At 42.9% G+C, this 16,534-nt stretch overlaps 4 protein-coding genes and 1 pseudogene across 6 annotated transcripts in view; 1 reads left to right on the plus strand and 4 right to left on the minus strand.

Annotated features, from left to right (window-relative positions):
- Window positions 1-16,534, minus strand: part of LOC308285971 (histone H1-like) — a gene marked incomplete at both ends in the record, with an annotated part of 43,307 nt that overhangs the window by 3,148 nt on the left and 23,625 nt on the right. Inside the window, one exon of one of the 2 annotated variants that reach the window (XM_080726923.1) lies at window positions 9,896-10,078. The exons of the other annotated variant lie outside the window; for it this stretch is intronic. Coding sequence (XP_080583049.1) covers window positions 9,896-10,078 — 183 coding nt within the window. Of the gene's footprint in view, window positions 1-9,895; window positions 10,079-16,534 lie in introns of those variants that run through there. 2 annotated transcript variants of the gene reach the window in all.
- Window positions 3,942-4,520, plus strand: LOC308285978 (histone H1-like; the record flags this gene model as incomplete). The annotated part of the gene is made up of 1 exon (XM_080726935.1): window positions 3,942-4,520. The coding sequence occupies one exon, from the start codon at window positions 3,942-3,944 to the stop codon at window positions 4,518-4,520; it is 579 nt and encodes a 192-aa protein (XP_080583061.1).
- Window positions 5,121-5,650, minus strand: LOC308286059 (histone H3.2-like; annotated as a pseudogene). The gene has a single exon. The product of its transcript is annotated as a histone H3.2-like (transcript).
- Window positions 6,534-6,917, minus strand: LOC308285989 (histone H2A-like; the record flags this gene model as incomplete). The annotated part of the gene is made up of 1 exon (XM_080726946.1): window positions 6,534-6,917. The coding sequence occupies one exon, from the start codon at window positions 6,915-6,917 to the stop codon at window positions 6,534-6,536; it is 384 nt and encodes a 127-aa protein (XP_080583072.1).
- Window positions 8,704-9,015, minus strand: LOC308286003 (histone H4; the record flags this gene model as incomplete). The annotated part of the gene is made up of 1 exon (XM_080726960.1): window positions 8,704-9,015. One exon carries the CDS (start codon window positions 9,013-9,015, stop codon window positions 8,704-8,706), a length of 312 nt encoding a protein of 103 aa, XP_080583086.1.

Here is a 16,534-nt window from a genome sequence, read left to right on the forward strand (position 1 = left end):
GATTTAATAGTCATCATGTTACATTGTTACAGTATGCTTCTGAGTTTCATATTTTGTAAAACAAAACAAACAAAAAAAACTTGTATGTTGTTGATCTCTTGGTAAAGGTCCCTCAAGCCTCTCCTGAAAAAGTGAGGTGAAGCAAGGAAGGCATGTGTCAAGGAAGGAAAAAAATGTTTTGAATTCAGTAAGAATCATTTAAATATGTATGTATGATTGGTGTGCCCCTGTTGCAAGTATTATCCTGTGTTTATATATTGTATGTAGTTGTAAGCTTTGCATTTTACTGCTGTCTTGGCTCTTACAATGGACCTAATAATGTATTAAACAAAAACAAAAACATGGATTTTAAGGATATTACTAACCTAATAAACAAACATATTTACAATCATGAACAACACGCTTTATTTGTACATTGACAAGTGTGAATTGTTCAGAATCAGATTGCCATTCTATTTACATTTTTTTCTACCACTGACAGTCCACATTTTCACAGTGAAGTAGACACTGCCTTCATCAGAACATTGTGGGCATCAGTTGCCAGCTCCTCCAGACTTTTCCTCAACATAATATAGCTTGTGGTGGCAAAGGAAATTCCCCCTGCTAGAGCAGAACCCACAACAGGGATCAGGCTGTATAGATACTCAGCAGAACCTTCCACAAGTGCAAATCGTGAAACGCAAGTAAGAAGTCGTATAACCCCTGTGCCATCAAACTTAATGTACTGTGGGGCATATTTAATTTCATCCTTCAGCTCCTTCACTGGCACATCTGATCTCTCCGCTAGTTTCTGCAGGCTCTGATCATCAAGGTTGAAAGCCTTATAAAACTTCCTAATCTCCAACAACAAAATGCTTGCATCCACAGCGAATGAGAGGCCTGGGAGAAGGCTGGAGATCATGAGATGTGATGTGAAACCTAACCAGATCACGTATCAGCCATCATCTCTGCATGTCTCTGTAGCCTACTTCTAAAAAGTTGAGGCCACCTCCTGAGTCACAGTTACATGGTAAACATTTAACATTTGAGTACATACTACATACAGATGGAATGGTACATAATTATGTATTAATAATAATTAATTGGAAATGAATATCCCTAAAACCCTTAACACTTGGGGCTGGACTTTTGAGGATGTATTGTCTTGGTGTTTTATTTTTTATGGATCGATTGGTTTGTCTTATGTATTTATTTATTTTGTATGGATTGTTTGATTGAAGTATTTATTAGACGTTTTTATAGGAAAAGGTACAGTTTCATGAGAGTACAGTTCACTGGTACAATTGCTTCAATTGTTGCGACCGAAGGTCGCAGTATACCATGAGAAATGTTGCAGCTTGTCTCTGTCGGTCCGCAAGGTCATGGGTTCGATTCCGGGCACCGCCAACTCAGCGTATGAGTAGCACGGGCTGGCAAGTCGTGCGGCAAGTACTGGGAGCTGATGGTAGGTGTGGCGCTCCACCTCAGCAGTCCATCTCTCCCAGGGGTCTAGCGCATTGTAACGGGGACAGACTCCCGCGTGTTACCGGCTGATACCGACAATAAGCCACTCTCGAGGGATGTCAGCGGTTAACCGGTTAGCCGACCGTTAAGAAATAACCGGTCATGCTTAACGGTTTCACGGTTAATTTTCATAATAATATGATCGCATTTTCCTGGACCTGCATAGTGTTTTTGGCTATGGAGATGTGATTTTGTCAAACAGACTCTGGGAGGCGCAAGAGAGTAAGTAGTCTTACATCGTGTCCAATCGAACAGTGAATGAGAGACAGCTGTTTTAGTGTGCCACAGTGTGGTCCGGGGAGGATCAGACAACGAGCGTCGGAATACACAAAACAGAACACGTAGCCAACAGAGGTATTTCGATCTGGGAGCATTTCAAAAGGAAAGGAGTGTAGACGACAGTATCTTTCTCAAATACAGCAGCGACATGAGGCAACAGCGATGCTCAATCACAAGCCGTGAGTCGCAGAACGCGGCGCGTTGTGAGCTTATAGATCTGCCATTTTCATCTCGGAAGAGTTTTCTCTGCAGCGCGAGTCAACAGACTCGTACACAACAGAACTCGTCGTCATGTTAATGGTTCTCAATAAAAATGCTTAATTAATTCTGTGTGCTTATATACAATTTTGGGTTAAAAAAATAATAATAATAGGGGACTGCCCCATAGGTCGAACTCCCGTTGGGTCGACTGAGGTTAGGGTTAGGTTTAGACATATTTTTACTGAGGTTAGGGCTAGGGTTAAGGTTAGGTTTAGGTGGTCGGACCAAAGGGAGTTCGACGTAATGACATGTTACCCCAGTGCAACTTCAGCCACGGTTCTGGATACGTGCTTGGTGCGTTTTTCTGAATGAAGACACACGAGACACACCGTCTGTTGACATTCCAGACAAGAGTTTGAGTGTCTCTGCAGAGATCCTCAGATCTGGATGATGTTCTCTGGCATGTTGAAGATCTCTGGTGTCTCTCCTGTGAGACAGTTTCACACAGGTTCTTCAGAGCCAGGTTGCAGGGTGGATTATGCGTTGATGTTTCCTTACAAACCGGACATTCCGTCATTTTCTACTACTACTCGACAGGACAACAGGATCTTTAAAGACGTCATGACACACAGGACAGATACAATCAGACATATCTTGGGGTGGTAGCCCTTAAGTCCTCAGATCACAATCGCACCAGTGCCCCTCTCCCCCCGACCTAAGTAATAGCATAAATAAAAGTTTCTATTTATATAGCTCTTTTCATTATGCTGGCTGTGTGTCAATTTACTCAGCAATATTGGATACCTAGGCATACAGAGCCAAAGGGAAGATTGGGATGATAGCAGCATCATTATTTTACTTTGCTTCGAACTAGCTCGAGACTCCCCCCCCATAAAAAAGTACATGGCAGTACAGTTTAGATACACGGTCTACTAATAGGATTTAAACCCAAGAAAGCACAATGGTATTGTTCTTTTAAGTATCATTATGGCCTATGTACAGTCATTTAACTCAATGCTGACACAACAGTATGTATATTATGTGGTGTTTATTTTCGTCTGCTGTGCCTGTGCTCCTACATTGTGTTTTGTGAATGGCACCATTGGATGCAAGATGCATCACCATTCATGCTGAAATACTAAAATATCTCAAAAACACAGAATGAACACAAACAAAACAATAAAATAATTGTGTTGATCTTGTCCCAAACAACAATAAAATACCGGTAAGCAATAAGATCTGGTTGTCCCAGAGGTGAACTGGGCCTTTAACTGACCATCCTTGAATAAATATAAATCATAAATGTAAGCTTGCAATGAACTATGTCAGGTTTCTTATGATTATTAACAAAACAAGAGCTTAGCAGAGTCAGATAAATGACCAGTGTTCCTCTCTCATAAGTGTCCATGCCACAGGGCAGGCCAACAGCAGTGATGTGTTTGCAGACACTGGAAAGTTTCCGTTTTAAAACAAAAAGCTTTGCCACAGACGACCTGTTTTACTTTTATTTCAAGGACAGCCATCAAATCTTGCTCTGCGGAAAATATGAAACTGGTTTTTCTATATTAAAAGTATTTTAAAAGCCAAATGACGGGGGAAAGATGGCAAACTACTCTCCTTGTAATGGTGTATATCTGATATTTTTAACGTCTCCAAACAAAACACAGGAGCACTCGGCACTCCACATGATTTGATTATGAAGTGACACGTGTCTGCTATTTGCCCCATGTATTTATTGACTTCAATATATTTTTCATTCTGTATTTTATCTGTTTTAAGTTGTAGAGAAAACACAAGTGTCCCAGTATTCTGCAGCACACAGAGCACTGGCCTAGTGGGTTGAGACTACATGGTTCTCACAAATCCTTTAAGTTCCACCCCCTCCTCCTCTCTCACCATCAGTCGCTCTCTACTCAGACTTTACTTCAGTGTGCATCTGAAATACGATACAGAAGAGAATGGCAGAAGTCGCCCCAGCTCCAGCTGCCGCCGCCCCGGCTAAAGCAGCCAAGAAGAAGGCCGCCGCTAAACCCAAGAACGACGGACCCAGCGTCCAGGATCTCATCGTCGATGCTGTGACAGCCTCCAAGGAGAGGAGCGGTGTGTCTCTGGCCGCCCTCAAGAAGGCTCTGGCCGCCGGTGGCGTCGACGTGGAGAAGAAGAAGGTCATCGTTAAGAACACTGTGAAGAGGCTGGTAGCAAACGGCACCCTGCTTCAGACCAAGGGTACCGGTGCTTCTGGGTCCTTCAAGCTCAACAAGACGGCTGAGAAGAAAGCAGTCAAAGTCAAGAAGCCTGCAGCCAAGAAACCCGTCGCGGCAAAGAAATCTCCCAAGAAGGCGGCAGCCAAGAAGCCCGCAGCCGCTAAAAAGTCTCCCAAGAAGGCAAAGAAGCCTGCAGCTGCAAAGAAAGCTGTAGCCAAGAGCCCCAAGAAGGCTGCCAAGAGTCCAAAGAAAGTGAAGAAACCCGCTGCCGCTAAGAAAGCCCCAGCAAAGAAGGCAGCAAAGCCCAAGAAGGCAGCCACCAAGAAGAAGTAAACAGCCTCACAACAACCAGTTAAACACAAAGGCTCTTTTAAGAGCCACCCACAACTTTATTCAAAGAGTCAGTTTTTATATTGTCTTGGCACTGCCAATCAGGATCGATCAATTATGTGATTAGTTGTCATTAGTGCGAACTTGTATTAATTGATTAAGATCCGTGTCTTAATAGATCTAAGCAAACTGGTCTATGGAGTTAAAGGCCACATGAGCAAAACAAATGGGGCTACAGCCCAGCTAAAATTCAATTAATGTATTTAATTACATGGTAACTAATGGTAGTTTGGAAGTTACATTTTATTTTCACAATCGGAATATAACTAATAATTCTCTTTGCTATGACAATGCTTAATCTAATATGGATTGAATATGGATTTTACTCTTCTCCATGCATTTTGTTAAGAAATGATGCTGGTTGTTTACGGTTCATATTTGCCTTGTGAACGTGCTATAAACACTTACCTGCGTAATATTGCACGTGTGTGAATGGACAGTCTGAGTCTACCCTAATAGGAAGCAGGGGATTATTGCTCTTCAAATAAAACACTTGGTGGCTCTTAAAAGAGCCGTTTTGGGGTTCAGACAGTGACGGATAGTTTATGCACGTTCTCCACGGATACGACGGGCCAGCTGGATGTCTTTGGGCATGATGGTCACCCTCTTGGCGTGGATGGCGCACAGGTTGGTGTCTTCAAACAGACCGACCAGATACGCCTCGGCTGACTCCTGCAGAGCCATGACGGCAGAGCTCTGGAAGCGCAGGTCGGTCTTGAAGTCCTGGGCGATCTCCCTCACCAGGCGCTGGAAAGGCAGCTTGCGGATCAGCAGCTCGGTGGATTTCTGGTAGCGACGGATCTCCCTCAGAGCCACTGTACCGGGACGGTAACGGTGAGGCTTCTTCACTCCACCGGTTGCCGGCGCGCTCTTACGAGCTGCCTTGGTGGCGAGCTGCTTCCTGGGCGCTTTCCCACCGGTGGACTTACGGGCGGTCTGCTTGGTTCTGGCCATGACTTCTTCTTTGACTCAGTTGAGTTTAGAATGCGAGAACAGCGCAAACTGCTGCCTTTTATCAGTGTCTGCGAAACGCCGTCATTCTCTGATTGGTCAGTGGTCAGGAACGCCGTCATTCTCTGATTGGTCAGTGGTCAGGAACGCCGTCATTCTCTGATTGGTCAGTGGTCAGGAACCGCCTTTCTTTAGGGAGGTACCACAAGTCACTTGCTACCGATTGGTGGGGAACACTGGAGCTGCTGTAATAGATAACACAATGGAATACTTTCCAGCAAACTGAAATGTATCGTGTGTCATTAGATATGACAAGAAATAACATTTCTACTTGTGACAAAATAACACTTGACACAATTAAGGATGTTTTTTTGTATAAAGAATATGTATGCATATCTAGTCTTAAATAATTGACACTCATCTAATTCATTTTTCTCAAAAGGACCCTTTTTCTATTGATTAATCACGCCATGGAGACTAGAGTTCAATAATATTTTTAGTTTTTTGTCACATTCCTAAAACAAAAATGTGATAACAATAAATGTACCCCCATTCGTTCCGGAGGGAATCAATGGGGGTAAATTTACTCGAATACATTTTTGTCTTAGGAATGTGACAAAAAACATTATTGAACTCTACTCTCCATGGCATGAGTAATCAATAGAAAAAAAGTCATTTTGTGGGTGAACTACTCCTTTAAGTCAATGTGCTCAAAGATCTGCCATATTGGACCATGTATTATGATTCTCATAGAACATTGACTAATCCCACAAATGATTACAACCACAGCAATTTGTCTCAAATATTTAACACAGGTATATTTAATTCACAAAAGTTAAGCTTTCAATATGGACAATTAACTGAGGCACTATCTATGCAAAGTATTACATAATGCTCATAAGAATATTCGCACATATAAAAAAAATGTAGGGGAATTCATCTTTATATTGAAATAGTGGGTGGCTCTTAAAAGAGCCTTTGTGGGGTTTGTCAAACGAATCAAATTTACTTCTTGGCGGCCTTCTCGGTTTTCTTGGGGAGCAGGACAGCCTGGATGTTGGGCAGCACACCGCCCTGAGCGATGGTCACTCCGCCCAGCAGCTTGTTGAGCTCCTCGTCGTTGCGGACGGCCAGCTGGAGGTGACGGGGGATGATACGAGACTTCTTGTTGTCACGGGCAGCGTTTCCAGCCAACTCCAGGATCTCAGCGGTCAGGTACTCGAGGACAGCTGCCAGATAAACCGGGGCGCCGGCGCCGACTCTATGGGCATAGTTGCCTTTACGCAGCAGCCTGTGGACACGACCCACGGGGAACTGGAGCCCGGCACGGGATGAGCGGGTCTTAGCCTTCGCCCTGGCCTTTCCGCCTGTCTTACCTCGGCCGCTCATTCTGAAGGTTTATTTCTAGAGTAAAGCTCGAAGAAAATGTGCTGGAGGAGAGGAATACGAGACTTTTATAGGCTACGTTCGACTTTGTAACACACTTACTTTTTTGTGATTGGTGGGAGAGACTCTGTGTGCGCCCCACCAATCATAAAAACGAGTGTGTGCGCGGGCTGAGTGTGTATGAGCTCCCCACCAATCAGCAGTAGTGACCTCATCGGTCCTCCCTATGGCTCCTCCCAGAGCCCTGCCCCCTGTCTAAAAGCTTTGTGTCCCTCTGAGGACGTAAGGGAGGACAGGCAGACCAGCAGAGTTAATGTAAGAAAGATTTAGCTTAATTTATTCAAGCATGGTCATATTGTTGAAAGCCATCTTCATTTTTACACAGACATAATTTACAAATACTGTACGTATGTGCCACGTCTATCTCAACTTGTATGATATACATGATGTATGCATGTTATACAGGTGTTATCCCAGATGTAAGGGACTACTATAGCAATACACTGCACAATAAAGAAGTGGCAAGTGGTGCCATATGTGATGATCTGTATGGTGGCGTTTTTCCATACAAAAATCTTGATGACAAACAGTGTTTCTTAAAAATATTTGGAAAAAAACTTTATCAGAAAAGAAGAGAGACATCATGTGGCTGGTATCTGTAAGGCGACTGGCAGTATTGCACTATTACACTATTTCACCTATTACACTATTACACTTATTGCTAACCAGCCATGGACCCCCTTGGAAACCCCTCAGGGACCCCCAGAGGTCCCCGAACCACACTTTGGGAACCAGCCATGGACCCCCTTGGAAATCCATCATGGACCTCCAGAGGTCCCCGAACCACACTTTGGGAACCAGCCATTGCTGTACCAGGCTGTTGTGAATAGAAACCCTGGGGGTCCCCAAACCACACTTTGGGAACCAGCCATGGACCCCCTTGTAAACCCCTCATGGACCCCCTGCCTGCCTGCCTGTTGATCCTATTACTTGGATGTTAGACTAGCCTACAGCTTTTATTTTGAAGTTGTGTACCATGTGACTTGACACGTGGTCACGTGACATTCATGATGACAATTTCTTTCCTGGACTTGAAAATTGAATAATGGGCCTATTTTTAGTTTGTTGGTTCTAAATCAAATAATGCCAAAATACGAATCACACACTCAGAAATTGATTTTTTTGCAAGCTAGAAAATTGGAAAAATGGGCCCATTTTCTGATAGTTGTAATGGGGTAAAAAATCTAATAAACACCTTTTTAAAGATGTTTTTCATTTGTTGGTTCCAAATCAAATAATGACAAAATACAAATCAAACACTCAGAAATTGAAGCATTTTTCTGATTTATTTGCAAGCTAGAACATTGGAAAAATGGGCCCATTTTCTGATAGTTGTAATGGGGTAAAAAATTAAATAAACACCTTTTTAAAGATGTTTTTCCTTTGTTGGTTCCAAATCAAATAATGACAAAATACGAATCACACATTCAAAAAATTAAGACATTTTGAAGCAATTTCCTGATTTTTTTGCAAGCTCGGAAATTGGAAAAATGAACCAATATTTCATTTTTTGATGGAGCTAGAATATCATAGGTAAAGAATATCAGGCAATTGAAAGAAAATTTATTTTTTAAGATTCAATTCCTACTAAAAATCAGATTATACTTTAGTACCCTGGCCTATTTTCACATGTACGGTTTAAAGGTGTAAGTGGAAATAAACTCGTTACATAACGTGTGGGCGGCTCTTAAAAGAGCCTTTGGGTCGTTGGTAGATCAAGTCAGCATTATTAACCTCCGAATCCGTACAGAGTGCGTCCCTGTCTCTTCAGAGCATATACAACATCCATGGCGGTCACGGTCTTTCTCTTGGCGTGCTCGGTGTAGGTAACGGCGTCACGGATCACGTTCTCCAGGAACACCTTGAGGACACCGCGGGTCTCCTCGTAGATCAGACCGGAGATACGCTTCACACCGCCACGGCGAGCCAGACGGCGGATAGCGGGCTTGGTGATTCCCTGGATGTTATCACGAAGAACCTTGCGATGACGCTTGGCGCCTCCTTTTCCCAGTCCCTTTCCGCCTTTTCCACGCCCACTCATTTTTCAGCTTCAGTTAGGTTGAAGATTTAGAAGAGAATGATTTCAGGGCTCTGAGCCATGCCTTTTTATCTGTGTTCTGAGGACGTAAGGGAGGACAGGCAGACTGCCATGCCCCCTCCCCCACCACACACGCACCTCCCCTTGTTCATTTTGGTCAAATCACCCCCTAGTTTATAGTAATACCGGTAATGCTAGTCAAGTCCTCTATATCATAATAATTGTTGATGTTTTAAACGTATCGCCCCATTCATATTCTTGTCAATGTACATTTGGTGTTACTGAATACATGCCTAATACACCCTCTGGGCCATAGCATTTCTTTCGACTCTCAAGTTTAAATGTTTGTATTGTCACAGACATAACCTAAATAAAGTTATAATAATTCATCAATAATTAAGTATTAATACGGAATTCTTGAGGTGGACGAGGGTTACTATGTATAATAATGTATATGATTCTGAACAATAACAATGGTAGTAGGCTAGTGGCTACTATTCAATATCAATGTTGAATTTGAACCAACACATACTAGTCAGGACCATGGCGAATCTAATAGTGATTTATGGATTAACGAAATTAGGTCATAGGGGAGGTGGGTGGGTTTGCAAGCTCTATAGCTTAAGTGGGAGAAATGGCCATATACAAAATGTAGGAAGTTAGTGCTTATGTTTATTAACTTTGTATGTTTATTAACTTTGTCATAAATACATTTATGTCTAGACTGTTATGTCATTAATTATTTGTGAGAGGTATTAGACCATTAACACACAGACTGGTTATTATTCCAGCACATGGCATATAAAAGTGAGGATGCTCTTATAAAATGAAGTGGTTGGCTCTTAAAAGAGCCTTTTGTGAGAATAAAGATGGAACAGATGATTTACTTCTTTTTGGGGGCTGCCTTCTTTGCTGCCTTGGGTTTGGCAACCTTCTTTGCTGGAGCTTTCTTGGCTGCTGCGGGCTTCTTCGCCACTTTCTTGGGGCTCTTGGCGGCCTTCTTGGGGCTTTTAACTGCTACTTTCTTGGCGGCGGGCTTCTTGGCTTTCTTGGGTGATTTCTTAGCGGCTGCGGGCTTCTTTGCTGCCGCCTTCTTGGGCTTCTTAGCCGCTGCGGGTTTCTTGGCTGCAGCGGGCTTCTTTGCTTTAACTGCCTTCTTAGCAGCGGGCTTCTTCGCCTTCGCCGCCTCCTTGTTCATCTTGAAAGAGCCAGACGCGCCGGTGCCTTTGAGCTGGACCAGGGTGCCTTTAGCGACCAGGCTCTTGACGGCGATCTTGACGCGGGCCTTGTTCTTCTCCACATCGTAGCCGCCGGCAGCCAGAGCTTTCTTGACGGCAGCCAGAGACACACCGCTCCGCTCCTTGGAGGCGGACACGGCCTTGACGACCAGATCAGCGACGCTGGGCCCGGTCTTCTTGGGGCGGGGAGCTGCCTTCTTCTTGGCGGCCTTGGCCGGGGCTGGAGCTGGTGCTACTTCTGCCATTGTTCTCTTCTCTGTAGTTTATCCTTCCTTCCCCCTAAAGTAAACTCTGTCAGACTGGTGCTGAACGCTCTGAAGGGGCTGGACTTAAACACCACATGAGAACCATATAGAGACAACATACACACAGCTCCTCTTGTCTAGGTGGCTTAATGTGCCACTTGTGTTTTCTCCTCGATTAAAACAAGTTATAACAAACTGCGGTGCATGTTATGAAATGAAACAAAGAGCTGACCAGTTAGCACACATGTGCCTTTTTGTTATCAATATAACTGCGATGAAAAAAGCCCTCTCGTTTTTAAGTGATACGCTCAAAACATCACCCTTGCACAGCCAGAGCACAGTGTTTCCTCTGTCATTTTGCTTCTAAAACATTTTAAACTACGTTAAATTAACAACAATACTCACAATACTCTTAGCAGACATACCTGGCGACGCAATGCCATGCAATATACTTTGGTTTTCACATCCGTTTTGCTATAAACAGAAGGTTTTCTGACCCCAGTAAACACACTCCAGTTGACAGCAGCATGATGGTGGAGTTCCAATGACAGATGAAAACTGTTGCAACACTAGATGGATTTATGGACAAATATCTTACTGTGATCAACATACAGCAAACGAAATGTGTTAAAATCTTCAATAAACTGTGGTATTATCTATGTGATAGTGACCATTCATTACCACTGATGACAATACTGTGAAGATGTAACTTTGGAACATGTAGGTATTGGCGTATAAAAAAAATAATACAAATAATTATATATATATATATATATATATGTGACATGACTTAACACTTAAGTCATGTCATGCTACAAAACAATTCAGCAATATCTGGTTTAAGTTATGATTAGATCATATTATAGATATGTAAAACAGTTTAATATAAACACCTGTCTTCAGTGCTTTATTGTCATTCATCATGGTCAGTGTCATCTCACATGACAGGCACCAAATAATGTACTACCTTTTTGTTTTTGGGAGTGAGTCTGTTGTAGTTCTAAGTGCAACAGGGAGTTTATTCCACAGTTTGGGGGCCAGGAGGGCAAATTGTCTGACGAGTGGATGTTTGTCCTGAGGTTTTTAGCGAGGGTTCTGTCAGCATCCTTGTCTTCCCTGTCTGTCAGCTTCTCTGCCTTAGTCTGTTTACAGGAAAAATTAAAACGGATCCAAACAAAACTATATATTTCTAAACGATTCCACCCAAAAGCCAAATAATGTATAAATAATTATGACAATTAATGTATGGATAACACTGTCTGTCATATATGTAACACAAGAGGATTAAATAGGATTAAACCTTGACTTAGGCTAAAAGAAAAAAAAAGGTTAAAACATAATTTGGCCTAGTCAGTGATTTAGGCCATGAAACAAAAACAATCTATTTTGGCCCTCTTTCTCACCTATGGCCTACATAAAATGTGTGGGAACAGCATGATCCTTTTAGGAAATAGGTGATTATACCAGAGGAGGCCAGTGTCATGAGGAGCTGACTTGGGCAAAACATAGTTTTCCTCAAAAGATGACTTAATAAGGTGACGGTGTACCACACTATTATTATAGTTGTATAAAGACAGAGAGCCAGCACAAAGCTGAGGTAGGTCTGGTGTTCTTTATTAAAGTGTCCCCCGTTTTAAATAAAAAGGTTCCTACAACAAATCCTAACACACAGTTAGCCCACAGGTATCATGGTTGGTATCGTGGTTATTATCATGGTCAGTGATGGGTTTTTGATTAATTCCCATGTATTAATTTAATAGACTATGTGACAACCAGGAATAGTTTGGTGACCACTGGAGAGTCGGTTGGCGGCCGGAATGTAGACGGCACCCGGGAGCAGGTTGGGTTAGCGCCCCAGCCTGTGTCTTCCGTGAGGAAGAAGCCCAACAAATCCACAGTGAGGCCTTTAGGAGGGCCATTCAAGCCACAAGCGGAGCCTGCAGCACCACCTTGCCCAAGTGGAGCTTGCAGTACTACCACTGGCCAACCCTTGCGGCCCAACCACCTGTAGCAGCTGAATGGAATGTTTGGATCTGGAGTCTGGTGCAACGCACAGGTTCTGAACCTGGTGAGAGCAGGAGAGGACCTGGTGAGACGTAGGAGGAGCCCGGCCAGGAGTCAACCCATAGAGCCTAGTTCTTCCATGCGCCAGAGTGGCGCTGCCCCCAATCCCGGCAGAGTAGTTCCGGTGCAGCACATTGAGTGACCCTGGTCTTTCCCTAATAGGACTGATCGTGGATAGCTACTGGGACGTAAGTCGGGACTTGATCAACCCCGGCTGGGTCACCTGGGCGAGGGTGTATGATGTTGCGAGACCCGAAACACCTGTCGACCCCAGGCTACATCACTGATGATACGTCCCAGTTGCATCCTTGTGATGTTTTTCTTTTCTTTTTTTCACTTTAGAAAGTTATCCTTTCCCAGAAGAGTAAAACCACAGTCAGTCAGAGTCCAAGAAAGAGGCAGCACACCAATAAGTCTGTTTGAGATAAGTGTATTAAGAGAATTGTGCAGAGTTCAACGTACAGTACAGCAAGTCAATAGTTCACCCATAGTTGCCTTCTGCTGAAACAAAACATAATTTCACAGATATATGGAGTTACAGAATACATTAGTCACATTCTGATTGGACAATTATAACATAACAATGGATATCAGATGTTTTCGTGTCTTGGGCCCCGTAGCCAGAAGGACATATGCCAAATATGGCTTGGCGTTATCCAATGTCCTGGGCAGTATGACCTTATTGAGATATTATTGCTGTGGTCATCCACCTGCAGTGGAGACGTCTCATCACGTGCATTAGTTATTTGTTCAAAAACCTTGACACTTTTAACACTGAAGTTGGTGTTTTAAATATAATAGATATTAAAATGGTTTTAACCCATCAGTCAGTATCGTGTCTCTTAGTATCATGGTTGTACTATCATGGTTAGTATCATGTCAGTATCATGTTCAGAATCATGGTCAGTGTCATGTCAGTATCATAGAGAAGAAACAATCTGCACTCACTGTAGAAGTCTAAGGGTCGATTCAGACTCTTATAAGGAGCCTAACTTATTTCGGTTCGGCACTAGCTGTCCAGACCCAAATATGTTTTCGAGAGAGCTCGTCCACATCTGGTGCTGCTGGAGCTGCTGCTAACTGGACCTCCAGTCATTCAGCATGTAGGCACGAGGGCCATTCAGATATGTATCCACTATCCGCCCTGCAACACTCATTTATCGGCCACAAACGTTTTCATGCCATGGACCTCCAATATTTGCAAGAGACTTCGGTACTAACCGTTAAGAAAGTATGAATGGACTCCCCCCGAACCTAAATCATTTCGGGTCGGGGAGCCCTCCCAAACCGAAATAAGTTAGGCTCCTTATAAGAGTCTGAATCGACCCTAAAGGTGTCAGCAGATAGAGGTATCAATAATACAAATTGCATTTATAAACAGGGACTATAAAGTGAATATATTGGTTCCAGCCCATAGACCCGCCCACTCTCTGAGCGGTTTCTCTCATCAGCTGAGTCTGAAATAAGGCTAGCGAATATAATAAAACTTGGCAATGGTCCATATGTATTTTGATATATTAGAAAGTCCAATACCTTGTCTTGTTATGTGACATTGGTGCCGTCTACCCTTCACACAATGTGTCACTCCACCACAATGCAGAAGAGAAACTGCAACATCACTTTATCTGTTGAACAGTTCAAGTCATCTTAAAGCCTTTACACGAGGGTTAGACAAGATAACTAAACTAAGTAATTTGATTAGAATGATATGGTTTATATATGTATGTTTTGCTCTGCAGATGCTGACCCCCTCAACCCATCATACGCATTGAGAAGCCACTGATAGACATGCTAATTTACATTCACACCAAAATACTTAAAGATTTGTGGTCATGAATGATCCAGAGCTTTGTACAGAAGTGGCTCATTTCAGGACTAATAATATCTAGAGTCCCAGCAGGGAGTTCATTGTCTTGCACTGGCCTACTCGGTAACGATGCAACTCAGGAACAATGCCAGTTGGTATGGCATAGTTGCACCTGTACAGTATCGCCTAGCCTAGTAAACTAGACTCCTCCCTTCTGATATCCTGAAAGGAGAGTCTAGTTTACGAGGCTAGGTGTTATAGCTCTATGGTACCGCCCCGTGGAAAAATAAAGATGACACATTAACAACTTTCCTCTGCCCTCTTTTGGCAGTTTGGCATATGCCTATATTTTGTCCAAAAGTCACGTGATGTGTTGTGAATTTCTAGATCTGGTATTAGTCTTACAACGAAGTATAGTCATAATAATAATAACTTGAGCGCTGTTCTAAGAAGGCTACCCAAAATGTGGGGCATGAGAAAACAACCAAGGTTAAAACTAAGGAATTACATCAATAAAATCACTCCTGTGTGACACGCGTGAAGTGATCATCCGCCTCGAGGGTTGCTGATGAAGATGATGTATTGTAGACCCGCATTACACCACAGGATAGGGGGGTTTGTTTGAAAATAAACATTTGTACGCAAATTAAGGGTAATAATAATAATAATGATCATAACCCAACTTCCACCTCCACTTTGAGAAGCCACTGATTTACTTTTGAAGATGTGGGCAAATCTTTCAGAGATTCCTAAAAGGATGGCTCTGAAAGTATTCACTGATCAGGAATGTTTTCCTCTCTCATATTTCTACTATATTCCAGAATTATTGCGACCGTCAGGTCGCAGTTACTATCAAAACCTCGACCAGCTGTCTGTCAGTCAGTCTATCTGTCTGTCACACGTCACACTTTTGCCCTGCTCATATCTCCGCAACCGTTGCCCCGATCCATTCCAAATTTTGCACACACAGTCATTGCCTGCCAAACTACAACCTCCACCCATCAATTCTCACATGACCCTCTTCTAGTGCCACCATGAGGCCGGTTCTTGCAAAACACATTTATGGACTGCTCCTACAATTCTTGCCCAAAAATCACGCAAATCACCACACAGTATGTCTACACTCATCTTATCATGTCATGGATCTGTCCCATATAGCGCCACCATCAGGCTGAGTTTTTAAAAACACATTTTTGGACACTGCTCCAAACACATTTTGCCCTAAAATCACGCTGCGATCTGACAGTCGCTTATCTCCCGATTAGGGAGTCTTACTGGTGAATATAGTGTCCATGCATGGAGTTCTCATTGTCTTGGATTTGGTATGAAGCTTCTTGCCGAGTTCAACACAATGAAACAATGCCTCCCCTCCCCCTGCAGGCTGGATCTGTGGAGCCAACCCAATGTACGAGTTGGGTGCGATGGGTTGGTGGAGCTGAAACTGTGTGAAAGCACCCACAAACACGTTTGACTACTTCTAGGCCAGGTCTCTCTTTTGTTCTGGAGTGGTAACACCTAGCTTGTCTCAAATGTGAACCTTGAACTCCACGTTATTTTAGCCTAAACAATAGCCTGCACTACTACATAAATAGTTGTTTACGGGCAGGGGTCTTCAACAGGGGGTCCGGGACCCCTAGGGAGTCCTCAAGGTTACTACAGGGGGTTTGTGAGCTTTGTGATAGGAACTTTCCTTTCTTTTTTATTATTATTATTATGTTTTTACTTTTTTTTTTTTTTAATACAGGTATTTCAAGCATTTACATTCATAAATCAGAAATAGGCATGTCAAGTCAATAAGAAATACATTATAAGTGCAGCAAATATTTGTAATGGCATTACTTTTCTTCTTTTTAACCCAAAGTAGGCCTTTAGATAGAACCCACATAATATATAAAAGACAAAAGTAGAAATATAAATCAAAATTACAAGGTCAAAAAGTGCCATGGTTTCAGGATATTTTGTTTCGAGTCCAAAGTTCTTTGTCTCCTTAGTTCAGTGATTATTTGCCTAAAGACCACCTCTCCAGAGATGGCCTCTTGCTTAATTGTCATAGCACAGCGAGTGTTCCATAGTTTATTAACGACGGTGCATACAACAGACCAATAAAAGTCCTGGTCCGTGGTCGAAAGTTTCTCTTCAAAGACACCATATATTACTGCGTTATATGT

The sequence above is a fragment of the Nannobrachium achirus genome, assembly GCF_963921795.1.
Source record: "Nannobrachium achirus genome assembly, chromosome: 5".
NCBI lineage: Eukaryota > Metazoa > Chordata > Actinopteri > Myctophiformes > Myctophidae > Nannobrachium > Nannobrachium achirus.